Here is an 18,341-nt window from a genome sequence, read left to right as displayed (position 1 = left end):
CGTGCCGGCGCTGCAGAGGGACGGACGCAGGGGCCGTTGCTGCCCACCTACAGGACGAGGGAGAGAGGGCGACTTACCCGGGTGCCGTGGGGAGGGCCGTGAGGAAATGGCTCCCAGCAAAGCCCCGGTGGGGCTATGGCGTGTGGTGCCACCGGAGCAGCCCCGGAAACCCGAGCTGGCCCCGAGGGAGGACACCTGCGCTGGGGGTGCCGGAGATGGGCACGTCGCAGCCCCCGCTGCTGCCCGCTCTGTGTCACCGCTCAGCGCAGAGCGCCCGGGGAATCCCACCCGGGGTGCGTGAGGCCCCGCGGCAGAGCGGCTCGGTGACCGACAGCGGCACAGCTCGTGGCACCTGCCCGGGGCTGGCACAGTGTGGGTGTCCCTCCGAGTCACCCAATGCCCCCGTCCCCCGCTCAGCCCAAACAGAGGGGGGAACCGTGGAGCCCGCGGCAGTGCTCGGTCAGCGCCGCGGGGGCGATGCGGGGTTCCCCCAGCCCACGCGTGGGCACGGCTCTGCTCGCACGGCTGCAGCCCGGCGGCACTGCCCCGTTCCTGCGATCCCGCGGCCCCGTGGCGAAGCGCCGCGGATTTTCGGCCGCCCACGAGGGACCACCGCGGGGCCGCCCCGACGCCGCTCACCTCCGCACGGCGGCACCCGCAGCTCCGGCGCGGCCGCTCCGTGGTGTCCCCGGCGGCGCGGGGCTCGGGGACCCCCGGACGGAGCGGGACTCCGCGTCCACCCCTTCGCGGCGGTGCCGCCCGCTTCCCCTTCCCGACGCTGCCGGTTTCGCTTTTGCTCCGCAGCCGGGGCCAAAGCCCGCCCCGGGCGGACCCAGCACCGGCGGAGCCTCCCGCCGCTCTGGGAACCCCCCGTAGCCCGGCGCGGGGCAGACCCCGCGGGACCCCGACCCACGCCGCGGTGCGGGGCCGCGCCGCCCGCCGAGCCCTCCGCGTGCGCCCTCCGCGTCCCTCCCCCCCTGCTCGGTGCGCACCGAGCGCGCCCCGCAGGTGCCGGTCACATAGGATGGAGCGGGGCACGGTCCCGCCGCCCTCGCGCCGCCTCCGCGAGCTCCCCGCGGCCCCGAACCCGCGCGTGGAGCCGGGGTGCGTCGGCAGCATCGGCGGCGGCCGCGAGGGGGCGCCCTGCAGGGCTGCGCGACGCTTCCGGGAGCGGCGGAGCCATGGCGGCGGTGGCGCTGCGGCGGTTGGGCCGTGCGGTTCCGCGGGTCATCACAGGGTGCGGGGTGGTGCGGGCCGTGGGGCTCCGTGGGCGGGGGGGGTCCCGGCACGGGCACACCGGGCTGAGCCGCCGGTCCCGTAGGGCGCCGCGCCGTGGGCACCGCCTGACGCCGTCGGACGACGAGATGTACCAGCGGACGCGGGTGACGGTGCTGCAGCCCGAGAGCCCCAACACCGCCTTCATCGAGGGCTACAGCAGCCGCGGGTTCAGCATCAGCGGCACCGTGGTGGTCGGCCCCTGTGCCGTGCTGCCCCGCGCCATCCTCCAGTGGAACGTGAGTGCGGGAGCGGGCAGGGATGGGTTGGGGACCGGGCCGCCCCGCTGAGCGCCGCGCTGTGCTTGCAGGTCGGATCACACCGAGACATCTCGCTGCAGAGCCTGTCGCTGTTCCGCCTGCTGGAGCCGCGGATAGGTACGGCACGACACGGGGCGGAGATGGGGATGGGACCCCCGCTCGGGGCTCCCTCCGAGCACCGCGGCAGCGCAGGAGCCTGCCTGCCTCTGTGCCACCTCTGCGCCTCGTTGCAGAGATCCTGGTGCTGGGCACGGGGGACAGAGTAGAGCAGCTCCATCCCGCCGTGCTGAGGCAGATGCGGCTGTGCGGGATCGCCGTGGAGGTGCAGGACACGGTGAGGAGGGGTCCCGCCCCGTGGCCGCCGTCCCTCTCCACGCAGTGACCCGTTGCACCGTCCCTCTCCTTTCGCAGCCCAACGCGTGTGCCACCTTCAACTTCCTGACAAGCGAGAAGCGCCTGACAGCCGCCGGCCTCATCCCCCCGCGGGGCACCAACACGGAGCTCCCGGCGCTGCCCTTTGCCACGGACTGAGTGCCTCTGTCCTCTCCCACCCGCAGCGCCGGGGCTGCCCCACACCGAGCGCCGGGCGGAGAGACGCTGCAGGATGGGCAGTCGGAGCCCAGCTGCTGGCTGAGTGCTGCCTCTCGGCTGTGGAGCACTGTACGGCCGTGCTTGGGGGCTGCACCAGGAGAATACACATAAATCAGAAGTACAAAGCAATTACGGAGTGGTTAACGCTCAGCAAAGGTGGGCTGTGATGAGCTATTAGGCTTGGTGCGCTCACCACCCTGCAGAGCTGGCCAGGGGCTGTGGATCGAGGGCAGCAGCTCCTTGGGTTAGGTGTGAGGTGTCAGGGCTGCCTCCTGGCAGCAGCACCTCACCTGCCCCGGGCTCTGCTCTGGGGTTTGTGGCTCCCTGCTGAGCCCTGAGCTGCTGCAGGATGCTGTGGTGCTTGCCCTCCTCCCTGCAGGTGAATGGGTGCTTGGCTGCCATGTAATTCCAGGTTCTGGTGTTAGCATATGCAAATCTAATTCGACATGACCGTGCTACAGAGGTGTGCTTTCAGGCAGCGTTAGCAACAGAAGCACTGTTGTTCACTACACACCTATATGCAGGAGCAGTGCTCATCTTTAGCTGGGGGCAGGGTGTTGATCTAGGTGTAAAATACCTCCAGCACCCAGTGCTGTGCTGCAAGCTATCCTGACCAGGCAAGGGTTGTTTCTGTGGGCAGTCATGCAGAAAAGCAAACTTCTGCAGCATTCATAAGCCCACAAGCTGTTGTTTGATTGTGAGCCCGTGTTTGAGTTCATTGTCCACGTGCCTTCCAGGAAACAAGTGGCTCGTTATGCCCCTGTAAGCACTCCAGTGCCGCAGGCTCCCATGGCAGCCTCCAGCCTGGGCTGCTGCTTGGGGTGCAGGCAGAGTGCCTGCAGGTGGGAGGTGTTCTGGGATGTTTAGGGGAGGCAACAGAGAGGAGAAATACTGTGTTGTGGAGAACACCAAGGATGCAAACACAGGGCAGCTCAATGTGCTTGCTCAGGTGCATGCCTGTCTGCATACACGTGCACGAGCACCTACATGTTTGTCGCTGCACCAGCAAACTGCTGCCTGGCTGCTAGCTCTGGCAGCTCCTCACAGTGGCCGATGGTGATACACATTTGTTTTTCCTGCCCAGGGGCCACTCATTTTCTGCTCGAGCCAGGTTGGTTTGCTCACACGAGCTACCTCAGCCATAAAGCACTCACTGAAGGGGCTGTCCCTTCCCCATTTTCCCCGACACACCGGCCCTTTTGGGGCCATCACAGCTCCCCTGGCGGCTGTGTAACATGGTGTAAGATCCAGCACCTCAGTAAAACTCTCCTGGAGCTGTGATAGGCCCCAGGACTTCCAAACACTATTTTTTTAATTAAAAAAAAAAAAAAAAAAAAAGGCAAAACAAAACATTTCTGCACTCTGCTCCCTTCCTCTGTCTTCACCTCTTCTGCTCAGCCCCCGTTCCTGCACTCTTGAAAACATGCAGGCAGAGGACAGCAGCAAAAGATGAGAATAAGAGGGCAGGACAGAGGGAAGGGCTGACTGGACACACCAACTACACATCTTTTCCTCTTTTATTGTAAAACACAGCCAACACATACGAGGCTTCAGGCACCAGCCCAGGAGCACGGTTCCTGGGTGGCTCGTGGACCCTCGAAGGTGGGGATAAAGCAGCCAACAGATACAGGGAGCTCCAGGCAGCCCACAGAGAAATGGCACTTCTGCAGCAAGAGCAGCTCCCATCGGGGGTAGCGTGAGGCCAAGTGGCACAACGACAGACACAGAGGGGCCTCTTTCAGAAGAGACGTTTCTCATACCTGCGAGGACAAAAGGAAAACGGCCCTTTTACTGACGCATCTGACCACGGAAAGGGGCCACAAAGCAGCTAGGAGCAGCTGCCAGCCAGGAGCACTTACGAATGGAGGCCATGAACCCCTCCTTCCACCTGGGCAGATGTTGTCCTCTTCTCAAACTTCAGCTCTCCCGAGTACATCATGGCTCTGAGGAGGAAGGACAGGAAGTCACATGCCAGCCAGAGCCCAGGGCAGAGTGCTCTGACGAGTTCAGCCAGAGCAGCTGGGATGAAGCAGGCAGCGATTCCTCCAGCTGCGGTCACAGTGACTTCAGCTGCGCTGCTCAGAGCCAGGTAACCCCACGATGCTTCAGGCCCAGCCAACAAGTTCACGAGAAGCCACGCTCCTGCACCTCTGGAGCTGGCAGATGTACCACCCAGTGCCTAATGGAGACAAGGGCTACAGCAAGGCAGCAGTTTGGGCACAGCCTGCCCAGAGACCCCAAAGAGCAGCACCGTGGCCTAACCCAAGCACAGGTGCAGGTGAGCACTCACCGGACTTGGGTCAGGCTCTTGGCACCAATATCCTGACAGGAATGCTGGATCCCAGCAATCAGGTATGGAATGAACTTGTGGATAGAGCCTTTGTCCTGCACTGCGCCAGAGACCCCCTGGGCCACCTTGATTTTGTCTGTCTCGCTGCATGGGAGCAGAAACAAGAAAATCTGTGAATCAGAGATCCCAAGAACTTGATCTGCTGCCCCAAAGCACCATCTCTTACCTGAAATACCGGTTCTGGCTACCCAAGTTCTTGTCCATGGCATCTAGTGAGCCCATGCCACGGTATTTCTTCAGCCTAATTCCATCCGAGAAGAAGTACTCGCCTGGGGCCTCCGTGGTGGCAGCCAGGAGAGAGCCCATCATCACTAGTGCAAGAGATCACCAAGGGCAGCAGGTCAGCAGCAGGAAGGCTGCGGCTGCCAAAATCCTCAGTGACAGCACGCAGCTCTTAAACTGTGCTGGTCCCTTGTGCTCACAGCCTCCTGCTCTTGTGCCAAGTCTGACGCCATATGGAGCCTCCCGTGGCACCCCGTGCACAACTCAGCTGCTCTGTGCTCTGCTCACCTGTGGAAGCACCGAGTGCGAGGGCCTTGGCGATGTGTCCAACTGTCTGAATCCCTCCGTCTGCAATCACCGGGACGCCAAACCTCCTGGCATATTCGGACACCTTGTACACAGCCGTGGCCTGGGGGCGGCCGCATGCCAGCACTACAGGTGGGGAGAGAGCAGGAAGAGAGTCAGCTCCCACACAGCACCGCTTCCCCACCCCAGCAGGCCCTGTAGGCTTCCAGCACACACATGCCCCAGTACTCAGGAACCCACAAATCCCTGGGGGCTCCTTCCCTGTTCCGAGTTTCAAAGGAGCACACGTCTGGGAGATACCTGCTGGGACATCCTCGTGGCCCTCAGCTCTGCAGGCTGGGGATGATCTTGGGACTGGGCCCTTTGATGGAACGCCTGGGCTGAGCCAATGCTCGAGGCTCATAGAGGATGGACAGGGAGCTTGGGAAGGAAGCGGAGTGGACTGCAAATGCTCCTCTCTTGAGCATCCCTAGCATGGGCCATGTCCCACCACTCGCCCCTTTCTAGCAGTGCCAGACCCCTTCTCTGTATACCCAGCAGCTGCCCACTGTGCCTCCTGCATGCAGAGGCAGCTGGCTGGGAGACAGTCAATACGTGTAGCTATGTATAGATATATTGTTAGATATACACACGCCTGCACGCACACACACACACACACAAACATGCAGCAGTGGAAAAGGAAGTGGGCAGGATGATCAGATGGCTCACAGGAAATAATGTCTGTTCCTGCCCTGCAATGCAGCCAGAATTCTGTCACTTTTAGCTGCCCCACAGGAGGGAAGTTATTAGCTCCAGATTTACCTGCACTTCCCAGTTGCTAGCAGTTAGAGGCTTCCCACTGAGCTTGGAAGGCTTGAGGGAAGATCAGCACAGGGCATGTCTTGTAACACATTTGTCAGGCATGCAAGTATGCCAATAAGCTTCTTTCACCAAGACTTCCCCACAATTAACCGGAAGCCTTTTCGCCAATCACAGTTAGTCTGATACAGCAGATAAGATTATGGACATGCAGGATTAGTACTTCAGAGTGCAAACTCCAGGTGTGGTTTAGCCTGCTGGCAGCAGCACTGGCAGCACACCTCCCTGGCAGATGTGCCAAGGCCGAGAGGCTGTGATCGCTCTGTTCCCAGGGCTCAGCAGCAGCTGCTGAGAGAGGGAAGCCAGGTAGAGGTCATGAAAGAACTGATTTGAACGGAACAAAACTCTGCATTAAGCTAGGGCTCAGCCAGCCAGGGAGGTCTGCCAGGTCCAACATGAACGCCGTTAGTCTTAAAGAGATGGTCTCACTTGGTAGCACGCCGCTAAAGGCCACGTTGAGGCTGCAAGGAAAGAGCTCAATGGAGAGAAGCAAGTCACTTGGGAGGGCCTAAAGCCTGACACCTACAGGATCGTGCCAGGAAAAAGAGCCCTGCAAAAACTTCCCACCAGCAACCAGAGACCAGCCCTTTAAGGAACCACTTGGCTCGGGGCTCCTGGGAGCATCACGCCGTTCCCAATGTCCCAGAGCCCAGCACCACAGATTCCAAGTGTAAGGCTTCCAAAGCAGGGTTCAGAGCACACACACACCAAGTAGTCAGGGTGAGGGTTTGTCTTTTTAGTGTTTCTGCAAAAGGTGGCCCTAAAAGATCAACCGCTAGAGAAAACCTTCCAGGATCTTCAACAGAAACCTCTTTCCCATCAAGGTGTTTCAAAACAGAAAGGGCAAAAACCAAGGGTTACCATGGCTGTCTGCTCAATCCAGTAGTATCAGAGAAGTACAGAGCCAAGCTGCACCCTGTGCTGGGCAGGAGTGAGCCCCTTCTCTCCCCACAAGAATCAGGCATTCATGGGGAGAGACGTGCTTCTGGTACACAGCTGTAACATGCTGTTATGTCCCTTGGTAACCCTGGGGGAGTCAGCTTCAAGTCAAGCTCAGCCAGTGCATAACTTCCCCACAGCCGGGCTCAGATTTGGAGCAGGACTGAGGACTGCTCAGGGATCATCTCCCAGGGTTGGACTACCAGGTGCTTGCCTGGCTAGGGATCCAGCCAGGAGGCTCAGCCAGGCTCCTGAACTGGCTTTTGGCCTGAATGCCCCTTGTTTTGACAGTTCAGACCCTGCTTTAGGAATTCAGAAAGGCTTCTCCGCTTCAATTTCAGATTCAAAACCAGTATCCAAAGCCACAAAACCCCAAGTGCATCTACAGCTAAATTATTCTCAAACAAGCAGTAGGGCCATGTGCAGCCAAATAAGGGTCCTGCTTCAAGACACATAATTAGGGTTGGGAACAGGGCAAGTGACTTACTATAGGTGCCCGTGACAGTAGAAGGGCATTTGGGGCTGTGGGACTTTAGGTCTGGAGGGATCTTTGGAGCAGCTAAACAAAAACAAACACATATATTTTAGAGACAGAAGAACAGCAGCAGAACAAAGGACCCCAGCAGTGACCTGCTACTAGGCAGAGCATACGGTGTGGGACAGAGCTGACCTTGCAAATCCTGCCTACTCTGAGCCAAGCCACAAGCCAGTTCCAAGCCAGCCAGGCTGGCTGTGCACAGTGCGTGCTCACCCTACCCCAGCAGTCATCCAGGAAGGTAAACCCATCAATCCCCAGAACCATAGTTCTTGCCATAACAGGGCCAAAAGCCTGGGGAGCTGTGCTTAAAGAGCTCAGCAACCCTGTCTGCTGCACAAAGTGGCATGTTCTAGCTCTGCTCTGCTCCTTCCCCCAAGCCAGCACCCGACCCGACCTCCTGCAGCACCCCCAGAGACGTTCACCACGCTGCAGAGCAAAGCGTGCCTTGCTCAGTTCTCTGCCTTGGGGCAGAGCAGGACACACACATCTCAGTTCCGCTCCTGCTGTGGGAGCATCAGCCCAATGCTGGCTGTGAGGCACAGAATCCCCACAGCCACAGCTCCCCAGCAGGCAAAGCAAAGACAGTCCAGGTCCAGGGCAGCTCAGATGTTCCACACTGGAACTGGCAGAGCACTAACACAACATCTCCATCTGTCTGCCATCTCGCACGGCAAGGACTGAGGAGCAGAGCAGAGAGGCTGTGCTCGCAGGCTGCAGTGCCACAGTGCCGCACCGCCCCCTCTACACCTTGTCTGTCAGAATCAGAACATGAGGACTGAGCCTGGCCACAAAGCAGGCGTTAGGGATGCTCCCTCTGCGCCTCTTAGCTAAGGGAGACACTGCCTCTGCCCAGCACAAGCTCCCTCTAACTGCAGAGACAACAGCCAGAAACCCTTCTTCAGCCTGGAAATTGCAGAAAGGCACGGAGCCCAGCAGACCAAAACTCAACCGCCACGCACACTAGTGCCAGAGGGAAAGGGAGCACGGGCAGCCTGGTGCATCAACCCACTGTCACTGCTGCTTCTGTCAGCACGGAACAAAGAGCAGGGAAGCCCCTCTTGCCGCAGGGCTGCCTGCCAAGCCCACCCTGCCCCACACCAGTGGCTCCCTTGGGCAAAGCCGCGCGTGCCACACCTGCTCTACTCAGTCTCAGTCAGTACTGGGAAATGCCTTTGCTGCTGCTGCAACCTCAAAGGTTTGACCCCAGTGATGAGATGTCCTGGGCAAAGGAGGTGGAAGACTGCTTGCTGTGAGACACAGCTGTTACGATGGGAGAAGTTTGTCCCGGCTGCACTGCTTTTAGCAGAGTACCTCTACTGACCAGATGTCTTCAGTCTATTTGGGAGACAGCTGATCTCTCTCACCTTCCTGCGTGATGCAGATGGAGCCACTGCCCATCCCGACTCTCAGGGCATCGACCCCTGCGTCAATGAGGTTCTTGGCCTGAGCAGCGGTCACAACTGTGGGGAGCAGAAACTGGTTTGAAAAGAGAGAAGCAGATTTGTGCATGATGCTGCTCTGCCCTGGTGCTTGCCCCTGTGGCTGCACACTTCCCCTACCCAGAGCTCCAGGTGGGCACTTGTGCCAGAGCCACCCGCCCACTGCTACCTGCAAAAGCAGGAGTTAAGGGTCCCAGCCATGCTCAGATGAGATGACACTGGTTCACCAGGTCCTCATACCCAAGGGCCAAGGTAGCAGAGGACACTACGTAATGCCAAACACCCTCTGGGCCACACCGAGCAGTGAGGGCAGAGCACAGGTTAAGAGCAGCACCAGTAACACTCTAACCAGGTAACGACAGGGACTGCTGTACTTTGCAGTCAAAAGGCAGACAAAGTCCCCACTGGACTGTCACATAAAGCAATATTCATTGTTATTAACCAAAAATTTGTGTGCAAAAGAGAATAATGTGTAATGAGCTACCAAGTACTGCAGTGCACTGCGCTGCAGAACAAAGGTTTCAGAAATACCTGCAACAGTGGCAGCAGCAGGATACTGCTCAGCACCTGCAGAGTGCTGCTGCTCTGTTCCACAAGTCAGAGGAAACCATTAAGTTCAAACATTTACCAACAGGTTCACTTCACATTGCTCTGAGACATGGGATTTAAATATTGGCTAGTCCTGTGTAGGGCCAGGAGTTGGATCTGATGATCCTTGCAGGTCCCTTCTAACTCAGGCTATTCTATGATTCCATGATTTCATTCACATCCTTGCAGCTCCCTCTATGTCTAAGGGAGCAAACATACTTTAGAAACAAGAACTCTTCAATACATGCCTACCATTTCCTCCAATAACTTGTAGGCTGGGGTATTTCTCCTTAATATATTTAATCATATTGATCTGGAAGATGGAGTTCCCCTGAGAGGAATCCTGCAACAAGAAGAAAAACAATTTCAACTGGAATTTCTGTAAAAGATTGTAAGTACAGCTCTGGAAGAAACTCAGATCTTCGCTCTGCTAACAGAGATCTCTGAGAACTTGCTAAGTAGGCAGAATAACACCCAAACTGTGCACAGAACCAGAGCAGTAACGTACCTCCCTATGCAAGGTAGTTTATCATAAAGACATCAGTAATATCCTTCCCACTACAATCCCACAGCTCCCCTACTCATCACCAGTAGGCAGCAAGCAGCACATCTGGCTGCACATAAGAACCAGCTGCTCTACAAACAGGACACGGTTTGCCTTGTCTCAGACTGCAGGTGAAACAGAAAGGCAGGAGGCATGCATCTCTCTCTATTATGCAGCAGAACAGCCCAAATACCAGATGTCAACCACCTCACGATCAGGCCATGCTGACCGTCAGTGACCCAGGCACCTGGCAGTGCTGGTTAAACATTTCCAGCTGCAGCACAGCTCAGCCATGCCCTCAGAGCACAGCAGACCTGCAGGCTAACAATCGATGAGAAAAAAACCTGGAAACACCAGCACTGACCATTGTGCCTGAAAGCTGTAAGAGCAGAGGTGGAGCACCTTGGCAGAATCTGCCGTGCTGCTGTTCCACTGCCAGGGGATCTTCAGATCAGATCTCACCCACCCCAGGCCCTCCAGCCTGCAGCAGCTCACCAGCACAACTGCATCCACTCCAGCCTGCACAAGGAGGTCCAGCCGGTACTTGTCGTCTTCGTGTGTCCCGATAGCAGCACCACACAGCAGCTGCTTCTTGGAGTCCTTAGAAGCCAGAGGGTAGTCGCGGTTCTTCTTGAGATCGGTGCGGGCAATTATTGCCACCAGCTCGTCATCCTCGTTAACAATTGGCAGCTTGCCTTGAGAGAAACAGAGAACATTCCTGCAGACAGACAGCAGCCTGGAGCCACGTGGCAGGGCAGCAGCAGAAGGCCCTGCTACAAGGTGCTGACCCAGAGCTGCATTATCAAACCTGTCTTGGCTTACAACAGATACCCCCTGCTTCCTGGCAATGTGGCTAGCACAACCAATGATAAGGCAAACATCCAGAGTATGTAAGCAGGCTGCTCAGTATCAACTTCCCTCCTTCCTCCTCCTCTCTGGTGCCCGGGTGCAGGAACACCCATTAACAGGGTGATCATGGCCATCAGCATTATCAAAGCCCAGCTGCTGGGCTGACAGGATGCACTGATACCCACAGTGGCACTGGGATCACATCTATAAAATCAAGCAGCAGCACGCCCTAAGTGGGCCAGAACAGCAGCTGGATGGCAAACCCCACTATTTCCTTCCCCGGGGCCAGGGACACTTTCCACCATCAGCTGCTTCCTCAGAGGAGCGAGTGGCTCATGTTCTTTTAAGTACAGAGTATGGATTACAACTACTGAACTTGACCTGATCTGCAGAGGGCCCAAACGATGAAAAATCTGTGTAACAGAGAATTCTAGGAGTTCAAGTCAAACTATCAAACCCTAAAGGAGCTGAACTGGTTGCCAAAACACAAAGGCCAGGATACAAAACAGAAGAGGTGTGGCAGGACAGCCAGGCACTCTCCTGGTTGCCAAGAATCCCCCAGCTTCAAACAGATCTGGGATGAACACACATGAACTCCACCCCTGGCACAGGGCTCAGGGCACTCTCCCTGCTGTCCTCCCCTTGTGGCACGTGGCCTTTCCATGGTCCACCCACTCACAGATGATCTGCTCACATTCCCCCCCTGCTCCTCCCAGACCTGTGCTCCCACCGCTCTGTTGCATCACAGACATTCACATGTACCTTTTTTACTTCTTTGCAGAATTTCATTTGCTTCTTTCAACATGACACCATCTGGGGCCACGACCAGATCCTCCCGCTTTGTCATGATCTGGTGGGAGGGAGAAGACAGAAAGTCATCAGAACTCCTTCGCATGGATCTGAAAATACTGAGCCCTTCTGCCCACGTTAAATGCTCCACAGCGCAGTGGGAGTGCTCTGCAGACAAAGGATCCCACAGCACAGCAACACACCTCCAGCAACACCCAGGAACAGCCTCCAATGCTCCCCATGTGAGCAGCAGCCAGATGGGATCTGTCACTCAGCCCCCAAACCCATCGGTGCAGTGAATACAAGAGTTGGCAGAGGGCCTCAGCAAGCCAAGGGAGAGCACCTGCAAGCAACAACTCTCAGGTGACCCTCAATAAGATGTCACCCAAACCAACAGCCTCCTCTTTAAGGGCACAGGCAAATAAGGGCTGGAGATGCTTCCAGAACTGCTTGCTGCTCTGGCAGAAATGCTGTGTCCAGCCCTGCGTGCAGCCAGCAGCCCCAGCACACAGCTCTGCGAGGGCTCTGCTCAGAATAGCGAGCTGCTGGGAAGGTCACTGGGGCAAAGGAGTCACTCGAATCCAAACAAACACGTTCACCCACACTCACTATGACAAACAAACATCAAAACACAGCAGCAGAAAAGCAAGGGGCAACGGGCACAGCTGGAACGCAGGCATATTTGATGTGGGACATGGAAAACAGCTTTCACCGTGACTGTGGCCAAACACCAGAAGAGCAGCTGAGAAGCAGTCAGACTTCCGTCCCTTGGAGACAGACAGCCCCGAGCAACCTGCAGCAGCTGAACGACAAGCAGAGGGCTGGGGAGACCACCCGGCCCCTTCCCACCCCAGTGATCCCAAAGTTCACATGTGATGTTCTCACAAAAGGTTATTTGGGAAGGCCAGATAAAGCTGAAAAGGAAGACTGAACCTCGAGGAAGGTCAATTAGTTGCATGCGAAAGAAATGATAAAATACTTTAGCTATTCATACCATAAGAACAGACATTTTGCATCAGGGAGGATATTCACCCTGCCTACATTCACCTAAAATCCTGTCTCTGACAAAATCCACCTCTCAGAAAAAGCCCGAAACATCACAGAAGCATCCTGTGGGACCCACAAGAGACCACTGTGTTTATCTGATAGCAACAAATGGGCTGGCAAGACCACTGCTGGGCCGCAAACATGGCAAGATCTAGGAGATCATTCATTGCCTTCACCAACAGCAGTGAGCTTCCAACTGCACAGTGCTCAATGAGCCACACAAAGCATAAGCAGAGGTTCTCTTCAGGTTCTTCTGAATGGGTCAGCATTGCATCAAAGGGCCAGGCACGCTTTTAGAGCCTGCTCCTGTTGCAGGACTCTTGTTACGGGTATTTATAGGAGATTTAAAAGCTAACAAGGATGAGCATGTGACAACAAGTTTGTTCACCAAGAGCTAATAATAGTCCTGAGCCAAGAGCAGCGGATGGCCCCGAGGCACCGCTGGTGTAACCCACCGTGGTGTACAGTTACACAGCTCAAGTGACACAAACAGCCAACCTAACAGGAATCAACACCAGCATTGCAGAGAATGTGTTCCTGCAAGAAGGGAGTCTGAGAGTGCAGCGTTATAAAAGGCAACTTATTCATCTTCATGCTCAGAGTGTTATTCTAAAAAAGTGAGTAGTCAAGATGAGGCGTGAAGAGAAAGGCAGGCCAGGAAAGGAAGGCTGGCAGGCTTGCTGGGCACAGTTGTTGCAACCCCAGCCCACACCAGAATGGGACAGCAGCAGCAAGCAAGAACACTGGGAACTCCTGCACCAACGGAAAGCACCAGCTGCAGAGAGGATGGTTTCCACAATACAGAGGAAGTAAATGGAGGAGATGCTCAGCCCTAGACAAGACTGACTTGGCAGAACTAACACAGAGCCTGCTACCTCCTTCTGACACAGCCTCTCACAGCCAAGCTCTGATCCCTCCCCTTTGCACAAGGGCTTCCTAGCATAACACATCTAGCAGGTGCTCACCTCGCCCAGGGGCAAGTCGTGCTCTGACTCCTTTAGGAAGTCGATGTCTCGAGATGAGATGATGCCAACCAGCTTGCCCCCCATCTTCCCGTTGTCTGTAATGGGAATCCCACAGAATCCATGACGAGCTTTGGCTTCAAACACATCTCGCACTCTGTCGTTGGGGCTCAGCACTACAGGGTCTGTGATGAATCCTTGCTCGTATTTCTGAAAAGAGAGAGGCTCAGCAGATAGGCTGAGCAACACCTGGCAGACAGTGTCCAGGCACAAAGGTCTGCAGCCTCCCAGCCTGGCCAGATGCTCATCACCAGGATGCAAAACAGCACTAAAGCTCACTTACATCACATTAGATTTGAAGGAGTTCCCAGCCCGACCTCCTGGTTGAAATTAAGGGCAACATCCCCACCCACATTTTAAAACCCCCACTGAGCTCGACATAATGTACAACAAAAGCAGGAGGTTTGTGCAGGCAACCACACCAACACCACCCCTCTGAAAAGATCCAGCACACACTGCAATCTCATCTTGCAGCTGCAGCTCCTCTCCCAGCTCTCCAGCAGGCTGGAAGGGCTCCAGACCTAAACCATCCTGCAGGTCTGTATGGCCACGTGCAAGGTGCTGCAATGCGTCGGGGCAACCCTTGCTCCACCACCCGCCCCAAACACCCTGCTGCTGCTCACCTTCACCTTCCGCACCTCGTTGGCCTGGAACTCAGGGGTGCAGTTATGGTGGATGAAGCCGATTCCCCCTGTGAGCTGAAGACACAGGGGCAGATGAGAGCTGCGGGTGAAGGGGCATGGCCCTTCCCTAGGGGACCGACGGGTGGATGCAGAGAGGACCCTCCCTAGGGGACTGACAGATGGATGCAGAGAGGCCCTTCCCTATGGGACCGACAGGAGGATGCGCAGCGCTGCCTGGGGCACAGCAGCCTGGGAATGAGCACAGGATCGGCCCCTCCCCGCTGCTCTAGAGGGCGACGGGGCGAAGCAGATTGCTCGCAGGAGCTCCAGAGGGCTCTCCAGGTGCCCGAGAGGCCCACGCCATGCTGCCCCCAGCATCCCCCGGGGCGGCGGCGCGGCGCAGTGCGGGCAGGGCGGGCACTCACCGCCATAGCGATGGCCATGCCGGCCTCGGTCACCGTGTCCATGGGCGAGGAGACGAGCGGAGTCTTCAGGGTGATCCGCTTGGTCAGCGCCGAGGTCAGGTCCTGCGTGCCGGGAGAGCGGCGGTGAGCGGCGCGGGCCCCCCCGGCCCCCATCCCGCCCCCCGGCACTCACCACCTGGTCCGCCGTGAAGTCGATGTACCCGGGCAGGATGAGAAAATCGCTGCGGGAACGAAAAGGAGAGGCCTCAGCTCCGGGCCCGACGCCCGCCCCGCGCCCCCCGCCTCGCGGCCCCGCTCCCTCACTTGTAGGTGAGCCCATCCCCGCAGCTGAAGAGCTGCTGCGCCGTCAGCCCGTCGTCGGGCACGTAGCCGGTGCCGCCGCTGATGAGGTAGTCCGCCATGCCGCCCCGCGCCGCCCGCTCCGCCCCGCCCGCACACGCGGCCCTACGGCGGCCGGCGGGGATCGCGCGGCGCCGCCCCCACCGCAGCGAGAGCGCGGCCTGCCCGGCGTGACGTCACGTCATGTGACGTAACGCCGCGTGCCGTGACGTAACGCGGCGCGGGAAGCCGAGCGGCCCGGCTCGCCCCGCCTGATGCGGTCACCGCTGAGCACCGACGGGAGTCCGCCGAGCCCGCAGCGCTGCTCCCAGGGGCACGGCGTTATCTGCTCTGCTGGTCCCGTAACCGCAGGCGCCGGGCCAGAGGCAGAGCGGCTTGTGTACCGTCCGTTAGAGGAGGGCTCGGAGCTGCTCGGAGCGCTGGAGCTCCTCTGCTCTGAAGGCAGGCTGAGGGAGCTGGGCTTCTGCAGCCGGGAGAAGGCTTGCAGGGAGACCTCATTGTGGCCTTCCAGCACCCGAAGGGAGCTTACAAGCGGGAGGGGGACCGGATTCGTACAGGACACAGAGTGACAGGACAGTGGGGAATGGCTTTAAAATAGAAGAGGGGAGATTCAGGTTAGCTGTTAGGGAGAAATTCTGTATCAGAGGGCGGTGAGGCAGTGACCCAGAGCTGTGGGTGCCCATCCCTGGAGGTGCTCAAGGCCATGGGGCCCTGGGCAGCCTGAGCTGGTGGTGAGGGCAGCCAGCCCATGGCACGGGGTGGGAGCTCTGTGGTCTTTAGAGCCCCTCCAACCTGAGCCATTCTGTGATTCTGATTTTAAATAAAGGATGGTGCTAGCAAAGGTTTACTAAGCCTACCTAGGAGGCACCCGCTGATCTCAAGTGCTCCACTGCAGCACAGGCACAGCCGTAAGTAGGTTAAGTCAGCCTCATGTTCCAAAAGAAATGCCAGGCAAAGATGAACGGTTCTCAAAGAGACTACGACAAAGGCTGCAGGGAAAAACATTTTATTTCCAAGCAGATTACAAAGAGCAGAGAATATAAGAGTAAAATTAAATTAAAAAAATAGTTGAGTGCATCTCTTTAAAATGATTTGTAGTGTGAGTTACTCACGGGGCAAAGCTACTGGAGAGTTCTGAAGGTCACTTTGCAGGATGCCAATCACATGTGCTGTTTAGATCAGGGTCAACATGGGAGGGACAGACAAGACGTATTTTGCATATAGGCTGCACACTCATTATCAAGCAAGGCTCTGGGCTGCAACTGGACCCTGCCTTTCCGAGACATCCTCTCCACCTTGTTCTCTCCTGCAGCTCCCTCTTGAGATCTAGACACAGTTTATTGCTGCTGTAAGTGGATTCAGTCTGCCTCCCCATCCCGATGAGCTCAAACAAGAACAGAGAAGCAGGCAAACTCGCTGCCATGCACGAGGTTATAGAGGGCATAAAGTGGCCGCAGTGCTGAGAGCTGAGCTTCAGCCACACAACAGAAGGGGAGCGACAGGGAACACAGCAATCGCTGCACAGATTGGAGGCAGCATGTCTGTGAAACTTCTGGAAGAAAATTTAAGATGCTTGTTAGGGTAGGAAGATGCTCAACTTAGCACTGCCAGCAGTTGAGGAGGGTTGTTTCCTATGCATTGGCACGAGTGAGACGGAACAGGCTGAAACAGCTGGATAAGGTCCGTTCCCTGTAGTACTTGAGAGGAGCAGCTCCAGCAAGAAGATGGGAAGAAAAGTCCCATGTAGGGTGGAAGACAGTTTATATCCCTCTTTAACAGTGATTTAAGAGCCCAAACGCTAATTGCAAGTAAGTCACTATTAAAACTGGATGACAATGCAATTTGGTTAGACTGTGCAGAGTCCATTAGCATCTAGCAGCACTCAGACCAGCAAGAAGATGAACAACTGCAATATCAGGAAGGCCTCCACTCCACCTGTGCTCAGAGAGCTCATTTCTGCCATTTCTGAAGCTGTTCTTATCACTGTGTGGGAGGCCTGAAGATGGCCTAAGTAGCCCTGATGCAGCAGAGAAAAACACTTCATTTCTGCCCTAAGAGCAACAGTGCAGAAGTGGATTCTTACTTAGGGATCAGATTAAGTCTTTTTCATTGGCCCAAAGCAGGATCTACTTCAGACCTTCCCTGGTGTTGGAAACTAAGGAGATCTCTGAAGCAGCCATCAGCCAAGTGCCATTTTAGGCCACTCTTAGACCGTCCCTTTCACTCACCACTTGAGGCAAAGAATCTCTCTCTAGTCTGCTCTCTGCCGTTTCAGCCATTACCACTTAAACGAAATACTTGAAGTCTTGAAAGTAAATGAAAATCTAATGCTGCCACAGACAAGTGTGTAAGAGAGGCTACAGTGTTCTGTAAGAAAGCAACGCTATTAGTGTCAAGAGGTAGGACAATACACGAGTCTAATGTCAGTGTGAGGTGCCTTACAATAGTCAGTCATACTCTGCCTTCTACAGTTCCTTTCATATCAGAGAGACAAGATGGGCATGATTCAAAACCAACAAGGCAGGGTCTTCTAGCTTGACTTCCTCAGCTTTAGTTATTTAAAGATCGATGCATTTTCAGCCTGTCTCAAACAAGGCATAGGGCATGGAGAGTTCTCATTTAATATATACACGCATACAAGAGCTAGCAATTTGGCACTCTCAGAGCCTAGGTGGAATGCCCTTGAAGCAGCAAACAAGCTGGTTATAGGAAAGTGTTAAAAAGCTATTTTACACGTTTGACTGGGAACATCTCCCAGAACTCGGATAGCAACCCCAAGCCACAGCACTCTCCCGTGCTACTCTGTGCACGTCTTCCTATGAGCCCCTAAAAGGGAGCAGATCCTGTTCTTTACTATCAAAGAACGTAGTATTTATATTCTAGAAATACTGTACCTTTTAAACTAGCTCCAGAGAGCCAGACTAGAAGCCAGGCCCAGAAAAATAATCCTTAAGTCACAGTATATCGATTGTCTCTAAAAATAGGGAATGAATTAACACGGTGGACATTCTGATGAGATGGGACAGAACAGTACAGCAGCCCACTTCCCAGTCAGCAAGTTCATCTCATGTATGTCCAAACAATGAGAAGGTAATGGAAACACTTCAGTCTGTCAGAACACAGCCAATCACGAGGAGATCTGCAGAGCTAAGTATAGGCCAAGTTCCTCCACTCTTAGGCTGTATAGTCCAAGACCAAGGAGAACTCTTCTCTTACAAAGACTTTACATCACCATCCTGTGAAGGGCAGTAAGGAGAACACGCTGTCTGGATTTTTTAGGTAATGTGGAATTTTGTTTCTCCTGAAACTTCAGCTGAATTATTTGTTCAGCCCTAAC

At 55.9% G+C, this 18,341-nt stretch overlaps 2 protein-coding genes across 3 annotated transcripts; one reads left to right on the top strand and one right to left on the bottom strand.

Annotated features, from left to right (window-relative positions):
- The first annotated feature begins 1,109 nt into the window (after positions 1-1,109).
- On the top strand, positions 1,110-3,420 carry NDUFAF3 (NADH:ubiquinone oxidoreductase complex assembly factor 3). Its single transcript, XM_048957583.1, has 5 exons — positions 1,110-1,237; positions 1,322-1,514; positions 1,586-1,652; positions 1,769-1,869; positions 1,947-3,420. Exons 1-5 carry the CDS (start codon positions 1,182-1,184, stop codon positions 2,064-2,066), a joined length of 537 nt encoding a protein of 178 aa, XP_048813540.1. The 5' UTR covers positions 1,110-1,181; the 3' UTR covers positions 2,067-3,420.
- A 205-nt stretch (positions 3,421-3,625) lies between these two features.
- IMPDH2 (inosine monophosphate dehydrogenase 2) lies at positions 3,626-15,112 on the bottom strand. Of its 2 annotated transcripts, XM_048957581.1 has the most exons (15): positions 14,969-15,112; positions 14,838-14,886; positions 14,666-14,767; positions 14,241-14,315; positions 13,561-13,767; positions 11,522-11,609; positions 10,406-10,605; positions 9,619-9,709; positions 8,704-8,799; positions 7,289-7,360; positions 4,987-5,130; positions 4,643-4,787; positions 4,417-4,560; positions 3,986-4,069; positions 3,626-3,886 (listed from the first exon to the last, which is right to left on the bottom strand). In XM_048957581.1, exons 1-15 carry the CDS (start codon positions 15,064-15,066, stop codon positions 3,865-3,867), a joined length of 1,617 nt encoding a protein of 538 aa, XP_048813538.1. In that variant the 5' UTR covers positions 15,067-15,112; the 3' UTR covers positions 3,626-3,864. The 2 variants fall into 2 exon arrangements, with proteins under 2 accessions (XP_048813538.1, XP_048813539.1); XM_048957582.1 differs by lacking the exon at positions 7,289-7,360.
- Between the last annotated feature and the right edge of the window lie 3,229 nt (positions 15,113-18,341).

This window comes from Lagopus muta, chromosome 11 (genome assembly GCF_023343835.1).
Source record: "Lagopus muta isolate bLagMut1 chromosome 11, bLagMut1 primary, whole genome shotgun sequence".
Taxonomy (NCBI): Eukaryota; Metazoa; Chordata; class Aves; order Galliformes; family Phasianidae; genus Lagopus; species Lagopus muta.
Note: the sequence above shows the minus strand (reverse complement) of the source record. Positions and strands in the feature narration are given on the sequence as shown.

Bases quoted from the DNA above. Each gene is read 5' to 3' on its own strand.
- IMPDH2 (XM_048957581.1), bottom strand. From the start codon at position 15,066: ATGGCGGACTACCTCATCAGCGGCGGCACCGGCTACGTGCCCGACGAC. The intron at 7,361-8,703 runs GTGAGAGAGATC...GTTTTTGTTTAG, and splicing joins CATCTGCATCACGCAGGAAG to CTGCTCCAAAGATCCCTCCA. The intron at 5,131-7,288 runs GTAAGTCACTTG...CCCCACCTGTAG, and splicing joins TACTGTCACGGGCACCTATA to TGCTGGCATGCGGCCGCCCC.
- NDUFAF3 (XM_048957583.1), top strand. From the start codon at position 1,182: ATGGCGGCGGTGGCGCTGCGGCGGTTGGGCCGTGCGGTTCCGCGGGTC. The intron at 1,515-1,585 runs GTGAGTGCGGGA...CTGTGCTTGCAG, and splicing joins GCGCCATCCTCCAGTGGAAC to GTCGGATCACACCGAGACAT. The intron at 1,870-1,946 runs GTGAGGAGGGGT...CTCCTTTCGCAG, and splicing joins CCGTGGAGGTGCAGGACACG to CCCAACGCGTGTGCCACCTT.